This window comes from Enoplosus armatus, chromosome 19, assembly GCF_043641665.1.
Source record: "Enoplosus armatus isolate fEnoArm2 chromosome 19, fEnoArm2.hap1, whole genome shotgun sequence".
Taxonomy (NCBI): Eukaryota; Metazoa; Chordata; class Actinopteri; order Centrarchiformes; family Enoplosidae; genus Enoplosus; species Enoplosus armatus.
In genome coordinates, this window is record NC_092198.1 from 20130814 (window position 1) to 20150392 (window position 19579).

Genomic DNA, 19579 nt, shown 5'->3' on the forward strand with positions numbered 1-19579 from the left:
TCATCTCAAGTGCTTTTCTTTATTTATTTGGATCCCCATTAGGTAGCAACTACTCTTCCTGGGGTCCGCACAAGTAAACACGTCTGCATCATTGCTTTCATTGCTTTCATTGCTTACACTTCAACAGTATCTACAATTCAACTGACATCCCAAGTGCTCATAATGATCTATTTATTTATTTGGATCCCCATTAGGTAGCATCTACGCCTCCTGGGGTCCGCACAAGTAACACTTCGACTGACACTTCAAACCCTTTTACTGCTTCCAGATCAGCACACTCTTTGCATTTTATGCATCTATTTTACAGCGTTTACAGCGTTAGCGACTTCATTTGAAGAAGATAGTTGCCTTTGTACAGTAAGACCTTTTCTAGTTCACAGCTGGTAGTGTAAAATGTAATTTATTCAAATCTGAAGCCTGCTAAAGTGAGTGAATGAGTTTGTGAATGTGTTAAGTTTCACTTTGTGCTTTGTAGGAAAAAAAAGAAGTCATCCACTTCAGTTTTCTACAATAAAAAGAAAGCCCATCATTCCCTCTGCAGAGAGACTGGATAAATATATAATCACAATGCAAGTGACCTTCCGGGGGCCTGAGCAAGAAAAAAAGCAGAACTGATCTATGGCTCCTATACAGCACATTTTACAGTATACAGTGTGTAACTGATGTAACTGAAAAGGTATGTGTGCGTGGCCACCCTCTATGCCAGGAATTTTGGACTGACAGCAGAGTACGGCCGCTTTTACACCTGCCGCTCGGCTACAGCGTCAGTTCATTTTGCATTCTTGCTTTACATGCGATAACATAGAGAGAGAGAGAGAGAGAGAGAGACGGGACAGAAGGGGGAACAATGCTGACACAGACATGAAGTGAAGTGCTGAGCTTCCAGCAGCCCTCATCTGGGTGTGTCGGTATACGCGTTGTATAAAGCACAGAAGGTCAAAGGTCACGGCGAGGTGTGCAGGCAGCGTAGGCGGCTGGGGAAGTCTCTACCAGTGGTTCCACCTTTCAGTTCTCAGACACTCCGGAAGACTTTATTTTCCATTTCTGCTCACACACCCAGCTCCCCTCTACCCACAAAACACAAAACAACTGTGTGTTTTCGGGAAATCCAAAAGACTGAGTGGTGACTCTTTTGTGAGAATTACGTATTCAAAGTGTGTGTGTGTGTGTGTGTGTGCATGTGTGCGCGCGTGCCCGCGTGTGGGTTTGTGGTTAGGTTTGCTGATGATCACAGAGAGAACGCAAGTTAATTCTTGCATCTACAGTCCTATAATGCCTAATAGTGACTTATTAAGAGCTTACTAATCTTGGCAACAAATACATTTTTAAGTCTTTTTAGTGAAAGAAGTCCACAAAAGGATCAAATATTTCATCACCTCGTACATTTTTCTTTTTTAACAAGATAACAATAAAAATGTGCAAGCTTTCAATTCAATTCAGTTTTATTTATATAGCGCCGAATCACAACAAAAGTCATCTCATGACACTTTACAAATAGAGCAGGTCGAGACCGACTCTTTATAATGTTATTACAGAGACCCAACAGTTCCCACCATGAGACAGCACTTTGGAGACAGTGGCAAGGAACAACTTCCTTTTAAGAGGCAGAAACCTCCAGCAGAACCAGACTCTAGGTGGGGGTGGGGGTGGGGTGGGGGGGTCATCTGCTATGACCGGTTGGGTTGGAGAGAGAGAGAGAGAGAGACATAGAGACACAGACAGACAGACAGACAGACAGGCAGAGATGTATGGCAGCACTAGCAGTAGAAATAGCAGCTATAATTATAATAATAATGGAAATATGACTGATAATAGTAGTTACATCTATAATAATAGCTGAGATTAATAACAGCAGTAACAGCTTTAATAGTAACAGAACTACGACTAAACATAATAACTGTAGTGATGAGAGTCAGGCAGGTGTACCAGGACCACGATTAGTTAGTAACATGCATTGGTAGGTCATGAATGTGTAAAGATGGAGAGGGACAAGAGGAAAGCTCAGTGCATCATGGGAAGTCCCCCAGCAGTGTAGGCCTATAGCAGCATAACTAGGGGCTGGTCCAGGCAGGCCTGAGCCAGCTCTAACTATAAGCCTTATCAAAAAGCAAAGTTTTAAGCCTCCTCTTAAAAGTAGAGAGTGTGTCTGCCTCCCGGGCCCAAACTGGGAGCCGATTCCACAGGAGAGGAGCTTGATAGCTGAAGGCTCTGGCTCCTGGTCTTCTTTTTGAGACTCGAGGATCCACAAGCAACCCTGCCTTCTGGGAGCGCAGCGCTCTAGTGGGGGGCTCTTTGTTTTACGTGGGAGTTAAAGGACATGTCCTGATCAAAGACAACTCCGAGATTCCTCATGGTGGCGCTGGAGGCCAGGGCAATGCCATCTAGGGTAACAATATCCTCAGATACTGTGTTTCTGAGGTGTTCAGGGCCAAGAACAATAACTTCTGTCTTGTCCGAGTTCAACATCAGATAATTACAGGTCATCCAGGTCTTTATGTCCTTAAGGCATGCTTGGAGCTTGGCTAACTGATGAGGTTCTTCTGGCTTGATCGATAAATATAGCTGGGTATCATCTGCATAGCAATGAAAATGTATGGAGTGTTTTCTAATAATATCCCCTAAAGGAAGCATATATAAGGTGAATAGTATTGGTCCGAGTACAGAACCTTGTGGAACTCCATGAATGACTTTGGCGTACATGGAGGATTCATCGGTAACATGTACAAACTGAGATCCATCTGATAAATACGACTTAAACCAGCTTAGTGCGGTTCCTTTGATGCCAATTACATGTTCCAGTCTCTGTAATAGGAACCACACGTGTGTGTGTGTGTGTATATATATATACGTACATATACTCATAAGTATCCACACATATTTATCTATACATCCACCCACTCTCCACAAGTCATTTGAATAAAGAAAATAGAAAAACACACATTGAAAAATATTCTCAATTCTCCCTTTTTTTTTTAACCCCATACCAACAACAAAGTTCTTAACGCCTCCTGCGTCACGCTATACGCATTCCCCTGTAGCCGTGTCTACAACCTAAAGCGTTGCTCGTTGTCAACAATAAACACATTTTAAAGTTCAGAAGGCATCTCGTCCCAGACGGAGCTTGAAGTTCAGACCACAGCTATAATATGAACTTTCTGTGGCATGTTCTCATCACCTCACAGCCCAAAAACATTCCTCTGGCCATTAGTCTGAGACGATATCACGCCCCCCCCCCCCCCCCCCCCCCCCCCCAGCTCTACGAGGTGGAAGTGGGTGGAAGGAGACACCAGTGAATTCCCTCAGTCCACACAGTCATTTTCCATGCCCACATTTTATGTGTAAGAAAAAGACAAACAAACACAAAACCCCTCCCCCGCCTCACAGATATGATTCATCTCCCACCTTTGTTCTGACTTGGGCAGTCTGTAAGGGGAAGAGTAAGTATATAACAGGGGGGGTGGGTGGGATGGAATTCAAATGAAATAAAAAATGGATACGATCATTGAGACAACCGTCACATTTTGGGGAATCTTTTAATATACATACAAAGAGAAAATAAGTGTTTCGCAAAGACAACGTGACGAGGACCTGATACTGAAAGTCAAAGTCGAGGGGTTTTAGAGAAAGCCGGTAGTTCAGGTTTAGATTCAGATGCCATATAATTCATGACTATCTCCTGTCACAGAAATATATTCAATACAAAACGGTGAGGTGAGTCCTCATCTGTACCTACTCCTGTCTTTATCCTTGGACTTCTTGGCGGAGCGGCTGCGGCTCCGGCTGCGGCTCCGGTCCTTGCGGCCGTGGCCTTTGTCGCGGCCCTCTTTCCCGTGTTTGACCCGGGACTTGCTGCTCTTGCGGTCCCGGTCTTTGGAGCGGGAACGTGAGCGGGATCGAGAGCGCTGGCGTCCCATCTTTCGGTCTCGCCGGCCGTCCTCGCTGTCCTGGAAAATGTCAAGACACGAGAGCGTGAAACAGTAAAAGACTGAAATGGCAAATGAGGTTGTGTCCAAGGCTGCACCTTGGTTCCTTTGGTCTGGGCCAAAGCAGAAAATAGTTTAGTAGTTTAGTCCTCTATTTAGGTACGCCGTCTTATTGAAAATAAAGTGTTATAAAGTGCTGTGGACGGTTTTGGTCCCTACATGGAGTAATCTTTTAAATCTATTTGTATGGAAACTCATTTATGGCAAATATTTTTAAAGTGTCATAACTGAGTGTTTTCCCCTCATAACTGTGAGTCAAGAAAGTATCACATCTCAAGTCTATGTCATTATGAAATGATGATATATACAGTATATGCCAACATCGTGGGCGGCCACACTCAACCACAGCACCTGCCTACAGCCTGCTTAGCAACTGAAGTAATAAAAAAGGGCATGAAATGGGGATCTGTACTTCCTGGAAAAAAACGGTTACTTCCTGGAAACAATGCATCTTCTGGAAACCTCATGGTGCATCACGCAGTACAAAAAAAAACTCAACACTTAACACCACCATTAAAAACCAACCCCCACCCTTCTTCTCATCCCATCAGAAGAACATGAATGATGGCTGGCTTCCATTGAGCTGCTTTCGGGTTTCAGGGTCCACTTATTGTACATAAGATAAAAAAAAAAAAAAAAGGTGGGGGGAAAAAAAGAAAAACCCGAAAATGAGAACAACGTGGAGAACGTTTTCACTCAGGTTTTATGGACAGGTGGATGGAAACTGACTCACTAGTCTCACAGCCAGACCCTCCACACTTTGGATTTGAACAGGAAATACACCACATTAAGAAAGTAATGATAACCATTTCATGGAACTGTTAAGATAAACTCTGCCAGCATTCGCCATTTGGTATTTACTGGCTTTTGTATGCTCTTGTCTCATGTGGGATTTTGTTCCTCCTCGGCTCCTTAGCGAGCACACAGGCCTTACTGACACAAAGATCCGTCACCTACATTGGATGGGACGGTCACACAAAGCTCGAAGCGACGGTTGGATGCGAGCGTCAGTCGAAGACCTCAACGGACAACTTCCGTGCAACAATATGACCAGGAAATGGTTGTCATGATTAATCAAGCAATATTTGTCCGGTTACGCTTTCAAATTCAATACAGTGCTTAACCGCTATGGTATTACTGGCACGCTGAATAAGGAAATAAGGAGTTCTGCCTTTGAACACAGGACGAATCAACAAACACACTGGGTGTTGGGTGCCAACTCATTTATCCTGCTTCTTTCAAAACTGCGGTTACACAAGTGTTTCACAGGACAGAAAGGCAGCGGAGATAAAGGCTGCTTACGTTAGAATAAATAGTGGTGAGGCGAGAGGAGTGGGGAAACGCGTACATAACACGTGATAAACTGGGACTAGGCTTGGGGCTAGGCTTGGGGCTGAACTGACTCCTGGGACCTTTACTGTGGCTGCTTTTACACAGGTTTGTATTGTTATACATATAAATATATGTTAACGTGACGAACTGACTTGGAATTTTTTCTTTTATTATACTGTGAGTTGCGACACACAACGATCAGACGTCCCAATTGTTTAAAGAGGATCAAACAAGTCCTTATGAGCAGCCCCTCAGTTCACCCTCTATCTGACACAAGCCGTTCGAGCTCCTGTCTCTTCAAGGCCTGCCTCCCTAAAAGCCCACTTTCTTCTGATTGGCCGGCACCATGCGCGCCCCCCCTCGGTTTTCCCTCTGATGTCCTCCGGCTGCTCTGCCTCAACTATCTGTGATTTATGGAGTTTCCTGATGGACAGAAAGCTTTAGAGAGTAACTGGTAACTGCTGCTAACTGTAGCTGCTGTTAGCTCAGTTCGCTCTGAGCACCGGGGGGAGTGTTGGTGTTTACACCGCCAGCACAGGAGCTTTGGACCGCCGGGAGGAGGAGGTTTTCAGTCCCGGGCTCCGAGAGTCAGACGGTTAGAGTCAGCTAGCTAAGAGCATAGATATAGATATATATATATCTATGGCTAAGAGGACTGCTAGCTGCACAGCTAACTAACAAACGGCAGCTACAGTTAGCAGTAGTTAACGATGACTTTAGCAACAAGTAAAGCCGTCTGTCCGTCAAGAAACGACCTCCTGCCTACCGACTTTCCTTCACAGCAGCTAAAAACACTTTCTTTGAGACACTGAACAACCTGAGCAGCAGTAAAGAGCCGTCCTGAGCAGAGCCGCCCAACGTAATGCGTCTCACGGAAGTAAGACACGAAAAGCGAAGGGAGCGTTCAGAGCAGTCTGAAGCTTCTGCCTCACAGGGATCATTTTCACATACGTTTTCCTCATTATTGGGAAACTTTGGCAACGTTTAATAGGAATATCCTATATATATATATATATATATATATATATGACAGAAAATAAGGAAAATAAGGAAAAGCATTATAGGTCCTCTTTAAATGGTCACTTCCTGAACAATTTCCCCCCGGGGATCAGTATTTCTGATTCTGATTCTGATTTCTGAACTGAAGGCCCTTGCAGACAGCCCCATGTGTCACTGAACGTGCTGCACACACCTTTCTTATAATCGCTTATGTAACAGATGTGCCCTCTGTGTACCGCACTGATATGTGTTTAATGACAACAAGGAAATTCAAAATATCAACAGGGTCAATGTGAACCGCCCGGTTAAGACTGGAGCCACATCGGGTAACATCCAGACACTGTAACACAGACTCCAGTGCAGTGACGAGTGGCAGCGGGCCCACAGACAGGGACGACAGGGGAACGTGAGCTCTTCTCAAATGTGGAACATTTCTGGAGTCAAATATCTGTGTCCAGCTGTGGTACCTGGTGTTTACATATTAACATGCGTTTCTACTACTTCTCTGGGTGAATGAGGCGTGTATGTGTGTGTGTGCCCACGTGTGAACATCTGTGCATGCAGGGGCCTGTTCAAAGAATCCGGTTTACGGAGTTCTCTGGAAGCTCCCTTCACATCAGTCACCGTTCCAGGTCAGAGGGAGTTGCTCAACAATGATCCAGGTGACTCAGCAAACCTGTCTGTGTCTGCATGTGTGTGTGGACAACCTGGTTACAACGAGCTTAAAAGTACTGATGGCAAGTCAATTTAAACGTGTGAGGCTAAATAAATGTAACATCTGTATTTCCCGATTCAAAATGCTCCAGTTGTTTTTGTGTAACCGGTGTCGTCATAAAAAAAAGAAAAGAAAAAAAGGGAAGCCCTAAATGTGGAGCACTGCTCCTCCCTGGGCGTTGCCTCGGATGCGTGATTGACAGGTTCAACAGTCAGCTGGTTAGGGTTAGGTTCCCTGTAGCTTCAATTAACTCTGTGCTCATCATATTATCATGGGGAAGAGTGTTAGACGGCATTACAACATGGTTGTGGCGGCTTAAAGCTCTTAGAGAGCCTGGGGAATGTGTGAAAAAGGGTGCCATGAAGTGGAGATACCTTGTGCTTTTTGGGCTTCCTGCTGTCCTCGTCATCCGAGTGATGATGGTGCCTCTTCTCCTTGTGCTTCTTCTCAGAGTGCCGGCGGCCCGTTGCCTCCTCCTCTTCCTCAATTAGCAGGTCATACTTGGAACTTTTGGGGACAAAGTTATGGGAAAAAAAAAACGCCGGAAGTTGAGCAGCGCGGACTGATGTGTTAAGTGGGAGGACTGGAAAATGAACCCCCCCCCCCCCCAGCCTGTTAAAACACACAAGGATACTCTTGTTTAGGCTTCACTTGATCCTTGAGAGCCAGTTTGGATCGGTTCTCCACGTCCTTCTCGTAGGCTTTGAAGTCCTCTTTGGAATACTTCCCTCCTAGGAAAGAGGCGAGGCCATGAGTAAGACCTCGTGCTTATGAAACACGGCGTCGGGGGAAGGACGATTGGACATTGGCGGAAGAACAACAAGAGAAATACTCAAAGCATGCAAACCCAAAAGGGCTTCGGTGCGAATACCTTTCCCTTTCCATTGAATCTTTGCGACTGACTGGCTGAAGTCTACGTGAATGCGTCGGTCATCAATGAGCACGTTGTCCATTTTGAAGTAGGCCTTTTCGCAGTCCTCTTCCTGCGGAGACAGACAGCAATCACAATCGTTGAGCGCCGAGCCCAGGATGCAGCGGCGGTGCCCTTGCAATACAGTGTCTGGCTTGTTTTGGTGGAACATTTGCACGAGGGGAGGCGAGCCCTGGCATTAAAATGGTTAAATCCCTGCTAACGAAAACGCCACGTAACATAGTCAACGGCGTATGTGGACGATGCGATTTCAAACTTTTACAAACATAACTTGATCATCGGTGTCCCGTTAAAGCCACCGACGACCCAAGTCTTTGTCAAAACCTGCCATTTTCGGCGTGTAGGCTGCTAGCATTGGAGGTTGTTGATGTTGTTGTTTCACGTAGCGACAGGGGACTCTGAAAACAGTAACGTGCAGATAGCGGAAGGGGAGGAGAGTGGCGCCTGAAATAGTCGCCTGGACATCCGGTGAGCCAGACTAGTCCTGCAGAGACATATGGTGTCATAATGTCATTAACAAGTGGCTTAAAATGCACCTGAATGGGTCGGAAGAGCAACAAAGACTGGTAGTTACGTTCATGAGAGCTCCAACTAACAATTATTTCCATTATTGCTTAATCTGCAGGCTATTTCCTCTTTAGTGGGATGGTGGGAACTGTTGGGTCTCTGTAATAACATTATAAAGAGTACGGTCTAGACCTGCTCCATGTGTAAAGTGTCATGAGATGACTTTTGAATTAGATAGATAGATAGATAAAAATGTCAATCACAGTTTCCAAGGTGACGTCTTTATATGTTTTTGTTTTGTCCGACCAGCGGTTCAAAAACCAGACAGTCCGAAAGAACGTTTGTCCGTCTGTCGCTCGACAAATCTATTAATCAGCTGGTCGCTAAGCAGGCAGCTCCAATTTCCATTTGTCCATTATGTTTAAGAGTGCAGCATGAAGCCATTTACCGGAAGGCATCGAATGAGACATTTCCAAAAAAAACAAAAAAACGCCCTTCGCTTGGTATCTGCCGTCAGATATCGAAGAACAAGCAGGGCCTTCATTGACTGTGTTTATGGAGTTGAAGTGCCAAAACCACTGCTTCAACCAGACGCTCAGAATTTCAACACACTGGTGGGAGGGGCGGCCTCTTAGTCCTTGCCCGACACCTGGTATGCAAAACCTTTGTTTGGACAATTCATTATTTCACAAAGTGACTTCATTATATTACTGGACGTCACTGGTAGGACAACTTATCTCCGACAAACTGCCCGGTGCCCTCTAATGGTAGACATATTCATTGCGCTTCACCCGGCAATTTCAGGTGTCGTCTCCTTTTACTGTTGAAGGTGTTCAGAGGACTGAAGGCCAGCGGCAGCGCCTGCAGTCCCCCTCCCCAAATGACAACAGGGGATTCACCCCAACCACCAATGACAGCGTTCCTCATTAACTCATAAAAGGCTCACACCTTCATCAGGGGGAAGTGGCCCTGGGAACAAACAAAAATTTGCAAGCTCTAACATTTTACTTCCCGATGGACAGCTAGACCATGTACCATGGTCATGGTCAATATAGCACATTTATATATAGTTGCACATGTCTACAATGATACTTCTCTATCGTAATGGAGCCCATGGGGTGATTATCAATGCGTCACAACAAGAACAAACAGTGGAGTTCATGACTGACTTCTATTATTCACATCCTGCTGTGGGGTGGGGGGGTGGGGTTTCCCCATCTGTCACTTTCACGAGATAGACCGCGTTTGCTAAAAAGACTGACGAGCACCTGAATGCAAAATCCCTGATAAATATGTTCTCCTATTTCCTGATCTTTGAGGAGGACCACTCAACAAGAAGTGACTGTGCACAAAAGCATTGTGGGATTGCGTCTTTACGGCCTTGTTGACCCACTATAAACATACTAACCCTTTAAAAAAAGGGGGCCTTCCCTGAACTGGGAAACCGCTTACGTTACTAAACAAAAATAAAACTTTTAAATGACTCCTTCATAATGAATGCATAGTTATGTAACAATACGTCATTATAGGGAGGGTGTTTTAAGTCTATGCAATACAGTTTATTAGCATCTTGTCAAGTTACCCTAGTTTAACGGGGGGGTGGGGGGGGGGGGGGGGGGGGTGAGACAAGGACATCAACATCAATCCTGTGTGTGTTAAGTACGGAGCTGGATGTGTTTAGCCTAGCTTAGCATAAAGACTGGAAGCAGAGGGAAACAGCTGTTGTATGTCATTTGTAGAAATGTAAAAAAAAAAAAAAAAGAGACTATTTGCACTTTTAAAAAAAGGAGTTATGTGCTGAAACTGTTTCTTGACCTGGAACAGTTTATCCATCCGCCCAGTACTTTGGTGCTGCATCTCCAGCTATAGAGTGAGTGACATGATACGAGTCAAGGTACACATGTCTGCATGGGGCACTATGGTACCAGACCCGGCAACCTCACTGTGACAACAAAGCTCCAAAAACTCCGCCTGGCTGTTACAAAGGAGCTACATGTTCTTTGGACGGCTCGACGTCCGCACTCAACACACAGCGATGAGACCGATACTGATCTTCCCATCTCGCTCTCAGAAAGAAAGAAAGTGAATAAGCCCCACGCGCTTCGTGTACACAAGTGTCGTTACCTTCTGGACGTACACAGTTTACTTAGATGTTGTTTGTCACGGAGATGCTCACCTTCTCAAACTCAATGAAAGCGTAACAGAGGGAGTCTCCAGTTTTCCAGTCTCTGATGATCTCGCAGCTGCACACGACACAGTGACATGAGAAAACTGTTAGAAATGCTCAGGCAAAATGTTAGCACATGTACAATTTCGACACATTGTGTAGAGCTCGGGAGGTTGGCGTCACCTTTTTATGGAACCAAAGCGGGAGAAGATGATTTCCAGGTCCTCGTCTGTGGTCACCGGGTTCAGTTTGCACACGAACAGCACGTTCTCCGGAGGCTTCATGTCCGCGTCGGGGAGGTCGCCCACCTGGGAGGAGCGCGTGACAGAAGAGCGCGTGATAAGTCGGCGTCATTGGTTAAACTTCGGCTGCAAAGGCAGAGAGAGACGATTTTCCTCTTCTTCTCACCATTTCCAGCAGGATGGCCTGAGTCTTGGCCTCTTTCTCCTTCAGCCTCTCCTCCAGCTCCTCGGCTCCTTTCCCGTCCGTGTCGTCGATCGCCTCATCCGCTCCGATTCGGCCACTCTGCACAAGAGCTGCAGTCAGTCATTTAGGCTGTTTTCACATACACTGCATACGTTACTCGTGCTTATTTGTCCAGACACGGTTATTTGAAGTGCTGAGCAGCGGCACCGCACTCACATCTAGCTGCTCTCTGGTGGGCTCGGGTGATCGATCAGGCACCGGCAAGTCAGGAGGGTCGTCGAAAGGATCATCCAGGATCACCGTGTGGTTTATCCTGCAGCAAAATGACATTCTCATCTCACGATTGTAATAATAAGGAAACAATAAAAACATTTGTTTGGACATATAGGCTACACAGGCGGCAGTTTGTCTTATTTCACCTGATATCTTGAAACGGGACAAAGTCCTTGTCCACAAAGGTCTCATTGATCTTGGCCAAGACGTCCATGCCCTCTGTCACTTCCCCGAACACAGTGTGGACGCCATCCAGGTAGTCCAAGTTCTCACCAGTGGTAATAAGGAACTGAGGACAGGAACAACAAACAGATTAAGCACATCATCATGTAAGACATCTTGCAGAGAAAACTTGATCTGTGAATCAGATATGGTGTACGCTAAAAAAGACCAGACCAGGAAGTCCACGGTTCAATATAACATGACAAAATAATGGAAAATACTACATTCTATAGTGGACATGAAACTATAGTCTAGGGTTTCTTCAACTAATCAGCTGATTTATACGATAAGTTATTCTTAAATTTGGCTGATCAAGTGAAACCATCAAACTGGTATATTTTTCTGTTGTTTCTGGTCCGGAAGCTCCTTTTTTTTGGCAACAGCCCAAACGCCCATCTTCATTCACCTGAGAACCGTGCTGATTGGACCCGTTGTTCACCATGGACACCGTGCCCTTCTTCCTGTGTTTGATGCGCGGCGCTTTCTCAGCGTCAAAAAAGCGGGCCTGGTCCCCGTAGAGTTTGCTAATGTTGCGCAGGCGAGAGAAGAATATTTGTGACAAGCTGTTCAACTTGTGGTGCCAAAAAAGAAAAGAAAAAGAACAAGACAAAACGTGAAGATGACGTACCTGTAGACAGATTCTCCGCCGCGCCCCGTCCCAGTGGGATCTCCCGTCTGCACAATGAAGTCTCTCTGAAGAGGAGACAAAACACGTCGTTACGCCGTGCCTAACACTGCGTCCAATCTCAGAGCTGGACAGCCAATCCACAGTCCACATGCATTTGACAAAACCGCCGTACTCATGACAGTTGATAAAGAGCTTTTAACACGCAATATTTCACTTGAAGAATTTCATCACAACATGACAATATTGGAACACTCCCCAGCTGTCATTCAACGTCAATCTAAGCTGCAAGTGCTATGTGATAGGGACAGCCATGCAGGCAAAAATTCAAATAACATGCATCTGCAAACTTATTGCAAGGCTTATGCAACCTCCAAACGAGTCTTTGCAGACACAAATCTTTGTTTGGCTTGACATCATGTATAAAACTGCAGACGATGACTGCGGTCGATCCGTTTATGCACTTGTTGCAAAGCTCGTGAGATTCCATTGTTAATTGTTTTTACGATTATTGACATGGCACATTAACATACAACAGGCAACAATATCTATATCCATCCAGCTATCAGAGCTATCCTCTCTGTATACTGTACTGTAGTGTAGTTTGGTGAACAAGAGCTGCAACAATAACAGAAACAAGGTGTGTTGCAGGCATTGTTTAGGCTCTAATCTAAGTTTGTTTTTTAACCTGCATGGGCAAATTAAAAAAACCAAAACATTAAAACTGTTCAGACATCCACGCACTATGACCTCAGAAAGCAACCTAATATATAAACCATATCTGCTCTGCAACTCGAGCTTACAGCGCCCTCCTCCGGCGAGTCAACGGCAGGTCGCGCCGTGGCACAACAGAAAACGCCTGAGACTGATTCACCAGCTCTGTTACAGAAGTTCGCAAGGGACCATATGGTTGTTTTGGTTTTTTTTTTTACCTGAACATTGTGGATGAGGCAGTAGTTGTAGTGCTTTATCTTGCATAATTTCACAAAGTTTAGGCAAGCTTCGGGAAGAAAAGAGCAGAGGTTAGAGTTACACGGACAGTCATTACGATTTACCATATCCTTTATAAACACTTAGCGTCTACACAGCGTTAAGAACTTCAGGTTAAATAAAGGGTGTGTGTTGGTTTATTCCAGTTGTATCGCTATTAGTGAATTAACATTGACTGCCTGCTAATGAACTCACAAATGAATTGGGCGCAAGCAAGCTAACAGCCTTAGCTAGCACCCAGTTATTCTGCAATTCAGCTTGTCCATGGCTTACTCAACTAGCGACCAGTTCGCGCAATTAGCCGCCGACATGTGTGAAATGGCTTTATTTTCTTACTTTTCGGCCGCTCTTCTGTAAACAAATCAACGACAATGTCGCCCAGCGTCGTTTCGAGGAGCACCGCCATGCCGACGCTCCCTATCTCGCGACAACTGCGTCGATGGGGGAGAGGGGCGGGCAAAATGCCGCGCGCGTGCGCAGTGCACGCGTCTTTGCTCAATGTTTTCGTTTTAGCTGTCTTGCTCCTGGTGAGGTAAGTCAACACAAAATGGAAACGGCGGGGCTAACGGTTGGAGCTGTGTTTCTCCTGTTTGCGTCGGTAACGTGCACAGAGTCGCCGCCTAGGCAGCTGAACACGGTAAGACCCCCTCCCCACCCCCCTCCCCTCAGAATAAGCGGCAAATGTCAGCAACAGCAAACGAGCGAGCTAACCCGATGATGTTGATGTTAGCATTAGCGTTAGCTTCCCAGCGTTGGGAATACCCTGACTGGCAGAGTCATTGTGGCGTTAACCCTCGCGTCTGCGTTATTTTTAATTATTGAATGTCCACAGGAAAACATCTTGATTAACGTGACAGCAGGGACACTGGCGGATACACAACTGCAGGATTCCAACAACTTGCAGGTACACAGTGTAAACCTACTATACACATATATGTGTATGTATGTGTGTGTGTGTATACGAGCAATCGGCCGAGCCTTAGCGTTGTCATCTCCTCTTTCAGATAAACTTGAACATATCGGTGGGCGAAGAGCAGGTGCTGGTCAATGACATCCCGGTGGAGCTGTCAGGGGTCACCAGGTTCAACTGTCAGGCGCTTCTCTGTGAGTTTTCCCTCACTTGATTTATAATGAATCCGAGCGCTAAAGCAACACAAACCACAGCAAAGACTTGAAAAAAAACATCCCTGAAAGTTAAAACAGAAGTTGTCGGAGAGAGAGAGAGAGGTCATACATTTATAAATACACCGAATTGTCTGTTTCCAGTAGACAGCGTCAATGGGAGCAGTGACTTCGAATCCGGGGACCTGGTGTCCACCGTGACCCGGGTGATGGTGAGCCAGAACCGGCTGTACAGCGACTCCGAGGAGGTGGTGGCTCTGCAGGTGTTCAGTGAAGTGATAGAGATGGAGGGCAAAGAGGTAAATGTCTTTTTATCCATCGGCCAATATTAAGACGTTTTCAGGCACGCTGCCTTCTACAAAGGAAGCTCCCGCATTCCGAATGTACGCATGAAGTCCTTGATGATTGACTGATCGTATCCTGCATCCTGCATCCTTTAGGTCCAGCAGCCTGACATGTGTGAGGTGAAAATACTGATGAGCCCAGATTTCCAGAAGCTGGCTCAGTTCACCAACGTCTACCCCATCGGACACAGCGAGATCTTCAGGGTTCCCAGGGAGAACGATGTGGTTGTCACAGATCCACCAAATCCCAGCAAAGGTATGAGAGCAGGCGTGCTTTTTCTGACCCTCCTTGTTGTTATTAGTATTATTATGATGCAGATACTCTGTAGCAGTCCGACTTAGTGTGTCTTCTTATTTCTTCCACGCCGTTTTAAATCAGATGAGGAACAGCTGATCTCCCACACCACTAGCCAGTACCCCCTGAAGCACACAGAGACCACCCAGGAGGAGATCGCGGCCCCGGGAAAGCTCCCAGAGACCCCCCTGCGCATGGACCCCGACCTGCTGTACGACGTCCGATACGATGACGAATTTGACGACGGGGAGCCGAGCCAGCCGGATCAGATCCAGATGGAGACTCCGCCCAAAGAGCTGATGTCATCTTACTCCGTAAGCCAAGCCTGGTGGACGCTAGCTGATGACGTACAGCGTGTGCTGACTCAGGTGTCGGCGGCAGGTGTGGTCCGTCATGTAGGAGGGAGCTTCTGGATTCCAAAGAAATCCGGGCTGTCGACGGCCACTTGAAACAAACGGGGAATGGGAAGCCTATAGCCTATATGCCTGGTCACTGCTGATGTTTTTAAGCTGTTTGAGAACGTTTCAGGTCGCTATTGGGAGATATATATCAAAACCTGTTCTGATTTATTTTTATTTTTTTCTACGCAGAAGCATCCATCACCTGCATGCTAACAGCTAACTGTGTACTGCTGAAGGAGGGGCTTTCTTCTTGGGATATTGAACCATCTCCATGCATTACTTTGTGATCTCCCCTTAAAGCTCTCAGTCTGGTTCCGTTTTCTAGCCCCCCAGCGTGTGCAACATCCTCTATGACATGCAGTGCTAGTAGAAATCATGTCTCCGTGTCTCCACCTTCTCCTCAGGCCATGTGTCAGTGGGTGGAGGAAGTGAGGGAGCGCCTGAGGCGCTTCAGCTCCGAGTCGCTGCCTCTTTTCTTCCTGGTCATGTGGGTGGTGGTGATCGGCGTCGTCGGATCGGCGGTCATCGTCAAGATCTTGGACATGTTCTTCCCGACTTGTGAACACAAGTGAGTGTGTTTTCACGGGGTTCATGAGTGAGCAAAGGTGTACTCGTCATTGACTCACCCGATGATGAACTTTTTCTCTCTCTCTCTGGTTTTTGTTTTTTTGCAGGCACATTTTTCACCTAAACCCTGTCACTCTAATGCCGGAGGAGGAGAAGCACACCCTGCTGGAGAACATAGAAATAGAAGCAGAGGAAGAAGAGAAGAAGCCTTGAATCGAGAATTGACTTGGCCAGCTCCTTTTCTTTTGGTCTTCTTTTTATTTTCAGTTTGTTCTGATTTGTTCTTCAGCCTTGGTTACCGTGTTACCGTTTTCAGCATGGCCCGGTTTTGCCGCTAGCTTCTGTTCAGATTTGCGAACCACTGTGTTCTTGTTTTCACTTCAAATTGACCCATTTTATTTATTTATTTTTGTTTAAAGAAGAGCACTTTAGCCGCGGAACAGGAGGTGGTTTGAAGCCGTCGAAATTGACTAAATTCAACTTGCCAGTCCTCGTGAATCCCTCAAATTTAGCCACACGGTAAAAATGGCAAAAGAAAGCGAGCGATTCATAGTGCTGCACCTCAGGTTCACATGATGTGAGGGCACTGAGAGCTCTTTTTGCGGTGGGACTGTCGGTGAGCCAGCGGCTTGTTTGCCAGCGTCAGCCTCATCGTTTGCCCCAGAAAGTCCCACTCTTTGGTCAGATAAGAGTTTGTGGAAAAGCCACTTTTATTAAGCACTTTGCCACCTTTTTTTTTAAACTAACTAGTTAGAAATGACCAACAGTCATCGAGCACTTTTGCTTTAGGCACTTAACCCAAAACGTGCCGTAAGCAATGGATATATTCCTCCAAATTTGTCGTCATTGTTTTTTTTGTTTTTAAGGGTAGCGCAAAAAGCAAAAGGTCATATAGATCTATGAGGTCTATGAAGAGGTGTTTGTTCTGTTGTCGGAGCTGAAAAGAATCTCGCCTCGAGGTCCATTTAGTGGCTGCTCTTCATGGAAAAATCACGTGATATGGGCTTTGAACTTCAAAGGAATAGTTGGACAATGTGGGGAAACATGCGTAGATGGAGAAGACCTGGGTGATTGTTCAGTCATGGTTTACTTTTTTCCCCCCCCTTTTATTAAAGCTACACTAGGCAATATTACTGAATTTTAATTTTGGTTGGAATTACTAATTTCGACCATTGCATGTCACTAACAATATGTCATTGAAGGGCTCCTGTAAAAAGAAAAAAAAGGGAAAAAAAAGAGGCCTTCAATCAGATATTGTTAGTGACATGCAACGGTCGAAATGAGTTATTTCAACCAAAATGATAATTCAGTAATATTGCGTACTGTGGCTTTAAGACCCAGCAGCACACGCGACTACAGACTCGGGCTTAAGGCGGCAGGTGGAAGTACTGTAGGTTTAACAAATGAATATGAACAAACTGAGCATTTTAGGGGCTGCATCCAATGGTTATGTTCGCTGAAAAGACTTTCTATATGTAGCAGTTCTGTACAGGTCACACGCACACTTTTTTTTTTCTCTCTCCAAAATTGTCCCCCAACTATTGTTAAAAAGTCTATTTATTTAATGAGGCAATGTCTTCCTTTTAAGTGAAGAGAAGATGAATACTTGTTATTACCATTATATTTGAATGATGAAGTAAGTCATATGTAATTCAGACCTTTCCTCTCACAAACTGACTCGTGTATCGATTGTCTTTCTTCACAGTGCCTCGGTAAGGGGGGAGTGGGGGTGTGTGTGTGTGTTATGATTCGATTCATTTTCTTTGATTGATTTTGTGTGTGGTTTCCTGTTGCTAATAACGGCGAATGTAAGCGAGGTTGTTCAGCTCGTCTATGCACTCTAAAGCGTACAAGACAAACCACCGCTGCGTCGGACGTGCACAAGGCGCGAGCGCCAAATTCAACGCGTAAAAGTATCCTTAAAAGGCAAGAATCTGCACTCAAAAGTTTTGAATTTTGGAGCGAAAACCTATTTTATTTTATTTTTTTGGTGTTTGTGGTAAATCACATCATGATTTCTGGGCAAGAATGACTCACTTCCCAATGTTTCACTTGTGAGTGTGAGTGTGTGTGTGTGTGTGTGTGTGTGTGAGAAACAGGTGGGCACAAGGCAGGTATTATTGGTCAAAAAAAAAACTTTAAAAAGTGGGTTTAATTCATCCAAAACTCAGCTCAAGTGTTTTAAGTGTGTTTTAAAATGTACTTGTCATGGCGCTTTTTGTTTTTTTTATATATATATAGATATAAAAGCACCCTTAAAACATCCAGCTCGTGTTCCTCAGAGCGGCTGAGGTTGTGTTTTTTTGTTTTTTCCCTTTTTTCCCCTCTGGGTTCCCAATTTCAATTAATCTGCAGAATGCATGATGTACTGCGATAGCAAAAAGGCGCATGTGTAGTCTAGCTAGTGAATGCAGTTTTGCTGTCCGGCCAGCCAACGATACATTAAAACCAGGAAGCTGCATGATGACTCGAAACAGGCTCAACCTGTCTTGGGATCAGCCTGGAATTCCTCAAATGTGATTCGCTCAACACAACAAGGTGGCGGTAAAATTAGCCCCCCGGTGAGGCGAAACGATGCGTCAGGCATGAATTCAGGTGTGAAACCAACAAACATAAATGGTGGCAGACCCGCGTGTCGCCGTTTTGAGACAAGTGTGTGCATACATTGTATGAACTACAGCTGGACTGTGTATTTGGGTAGAAAATCCTGCTGATTAAATGCTTTCCTTATGACCATCAGGCTTTTTGTCTCGTCCCTGGTTATTGTGCTCGTGCAAGGCTGAGAGAGAACACTTGCTGCATTGTTTTCAGATATCTGGTGGCCCGAGCAGAAAGCCTCACACACACACACACACACACACACAGTGCTCAACAGCACTCAGGCATACAGTAATTCACATAAAGTTTCCACAGGCAGAATGGATTCAAGGAGCATTATCCAAATCCCCCCCCCCCCCCCCAGAGGTTGAGTCCAGTGTTGGGGCTGGAGAGAGGTGACGCATACTCATGAATTTAGGAGCTGTATATCTGTCCTGTATTAGCTTCTCTGCACTGGCTCCCTGTAAAATATCAAGAATATTTCTCCTGACCTACAAAGCTCTCACTGGTCAGGCACCATCATATCTTAAAGAGCTCATAGTACCCTGTTACCCCACTAGAGCACTGCGCTCCCAGAATGCAGGGTTGCTTGTGGTTCCTAGAGTCTCCAAAAGCAGAACAGGAGCCAGAGCCTTCAGCTATCAAGCTCCTCTCCTGTGGGACCAGGTCCCAGTTTGGGTCCAGGAGGCAGACACTCTCTCTACTTTTAAGAGTAGGCTTAAAACTTTGCTTTTTGATAACGCTTTTAGTTAAGGGCTGGCTCAGGTCCTGCCTGGACCAGCCCCCCTAGTTATGCTGCTATAGGCCTACACTGCTGGGGGACTTCCCATGATGCACTGAGCTTTCCTCCTCTCCCTCTCCATCTTTACACATTCATCTCCCTCCAATGCATGTTACTAACTTTATATCTTCCCCCGGAGTTTCTTTGTCGTCTCGCAAGTTCCTGTGGATCATGGTCCTGGTGCGCCTGGCTGCTGCTGCTGCCATGGGCCTGCTTGACTCTCATCAATACCATTATTATTATAAGTCATAATTCTGTTACTATTAAAGTTGTTTTCGCTGTTATTAATCATATTTCAGTT

General features: G+C 45.5%; 2 protein-coding genes across 3 annotated transcripts; one reads left to right on the plus strand and one right to left on the minus strand.

Moving 5' to 3' along the window:
- Positions 1–3514: 3514 nt before the first annotated feature.
- ppil4 (peptidylprolyl isomerase (cyclophilin)-like 4) lies at positions 3515–13594 on the minus strand. Its single transcript, XM_070925788.1, has 13 exons — positions 13507–13594; positions 13113–13180; positions 12184–12248; positions 11962–12079; positions 11480–11622; positions 11277–11373; positions 11043–11159; positions 10818–10942; positions 10644–10710; positions 7901–8012; positions 7664–7760; positions 7404–7536; positions 3515–3944 (listed from the first exon to the last, which is right to left on the minus strand). Exons 1-13 carry the CDS (start codon positions 13574–13576, stop codon positions 3720–3722), a joined length of 1437 nt encoding a protein of 478 aa, XP_070781889.1. The 5' UTR covers positions 13577–13594; the 3' UTR covers positions 3515–3719.
- Positions 13595–13691: 97 nt separating this feature from the next.
- Positions 13692–17012, plus strand: ginm1 (glycoprotein integral membrane 1). 2 transcript variants are annotated; one of them, XM_070926165.1, is made up of 8 exons: positions 13692–13807; positions 14003–14074; positions 14175–14274; positions 14437–14591; positions 14733–14892; positions 15016–15245; positions 15737–15900; positions 16007–17012. In XM_070926165.1, the coding sequence occupies exons 1-8, from the start codon at positions 13718–13720 to the stop codon at positions 16110–16112; spliced, it is 1077 nt and encodes a 358-aa protein (XP_070782266.1). In that variant the 5' UTR covers positions 13692–13717; the 3' UTR covers positions 16113–17012. The 2 variants fall into 2 exon arrangements, with proteins under 2 accessions (XP_070782266.1, XP_070782268.1); XM_070926167.1 differs by having other exon boundaries at positions 14440–14591.
- Positions 17013–19579: the final 2567 nt, after the last annotated feature.

Excerpts from the sequence above, each read along its gene's own strand:
- ginm1 (XM_070926165.1), top strand. The coding sequence starts at position 13,718 with ATGGAAACGGCGGGGCTAACGGTTGGAGCTGTGTTTCTCCTGTTTGCG. Across the intron at positions 14,275-14,436 it reads CAACTGTCAGGCGCTTCTCT|TAGACAGCGTCAATGGGAGC; the intron begins GTGAGTTTTCCC and ends GTCTGTTTCCAG. Across the intron at positions 14,592-14,732 it reads TAGAGATGGAGGGCAAAGAG|GTCCAGCAGCCTGACATGTG; the intron begins GTAAATGTCTTT and ends TGCATCCTTTAG.
- ppil4 (XM_070925788.1), bottom strand. The coding sequence starts at position 13,576 with ATGGCGGTGCTCCTCGAAACGACGCTGGGCGACATTGTCGTTGATTTG. Across the intron at positions 12,080-12,183 it reads GGCGGAGAATCTGTCTACAG|CAAACTCTACGGGGACCAGG; the intron begins GTACGTCATCTT and ends GCGCAACATTAG. Across the intron at positions 8,013-10,643 it reads CTTTCATTGAGTTTGAGAAG|GAAGAGGACTGCGAAAAGGC; the intron begins GTGAGCATCTCC and ends CTGTCTCCGCAG.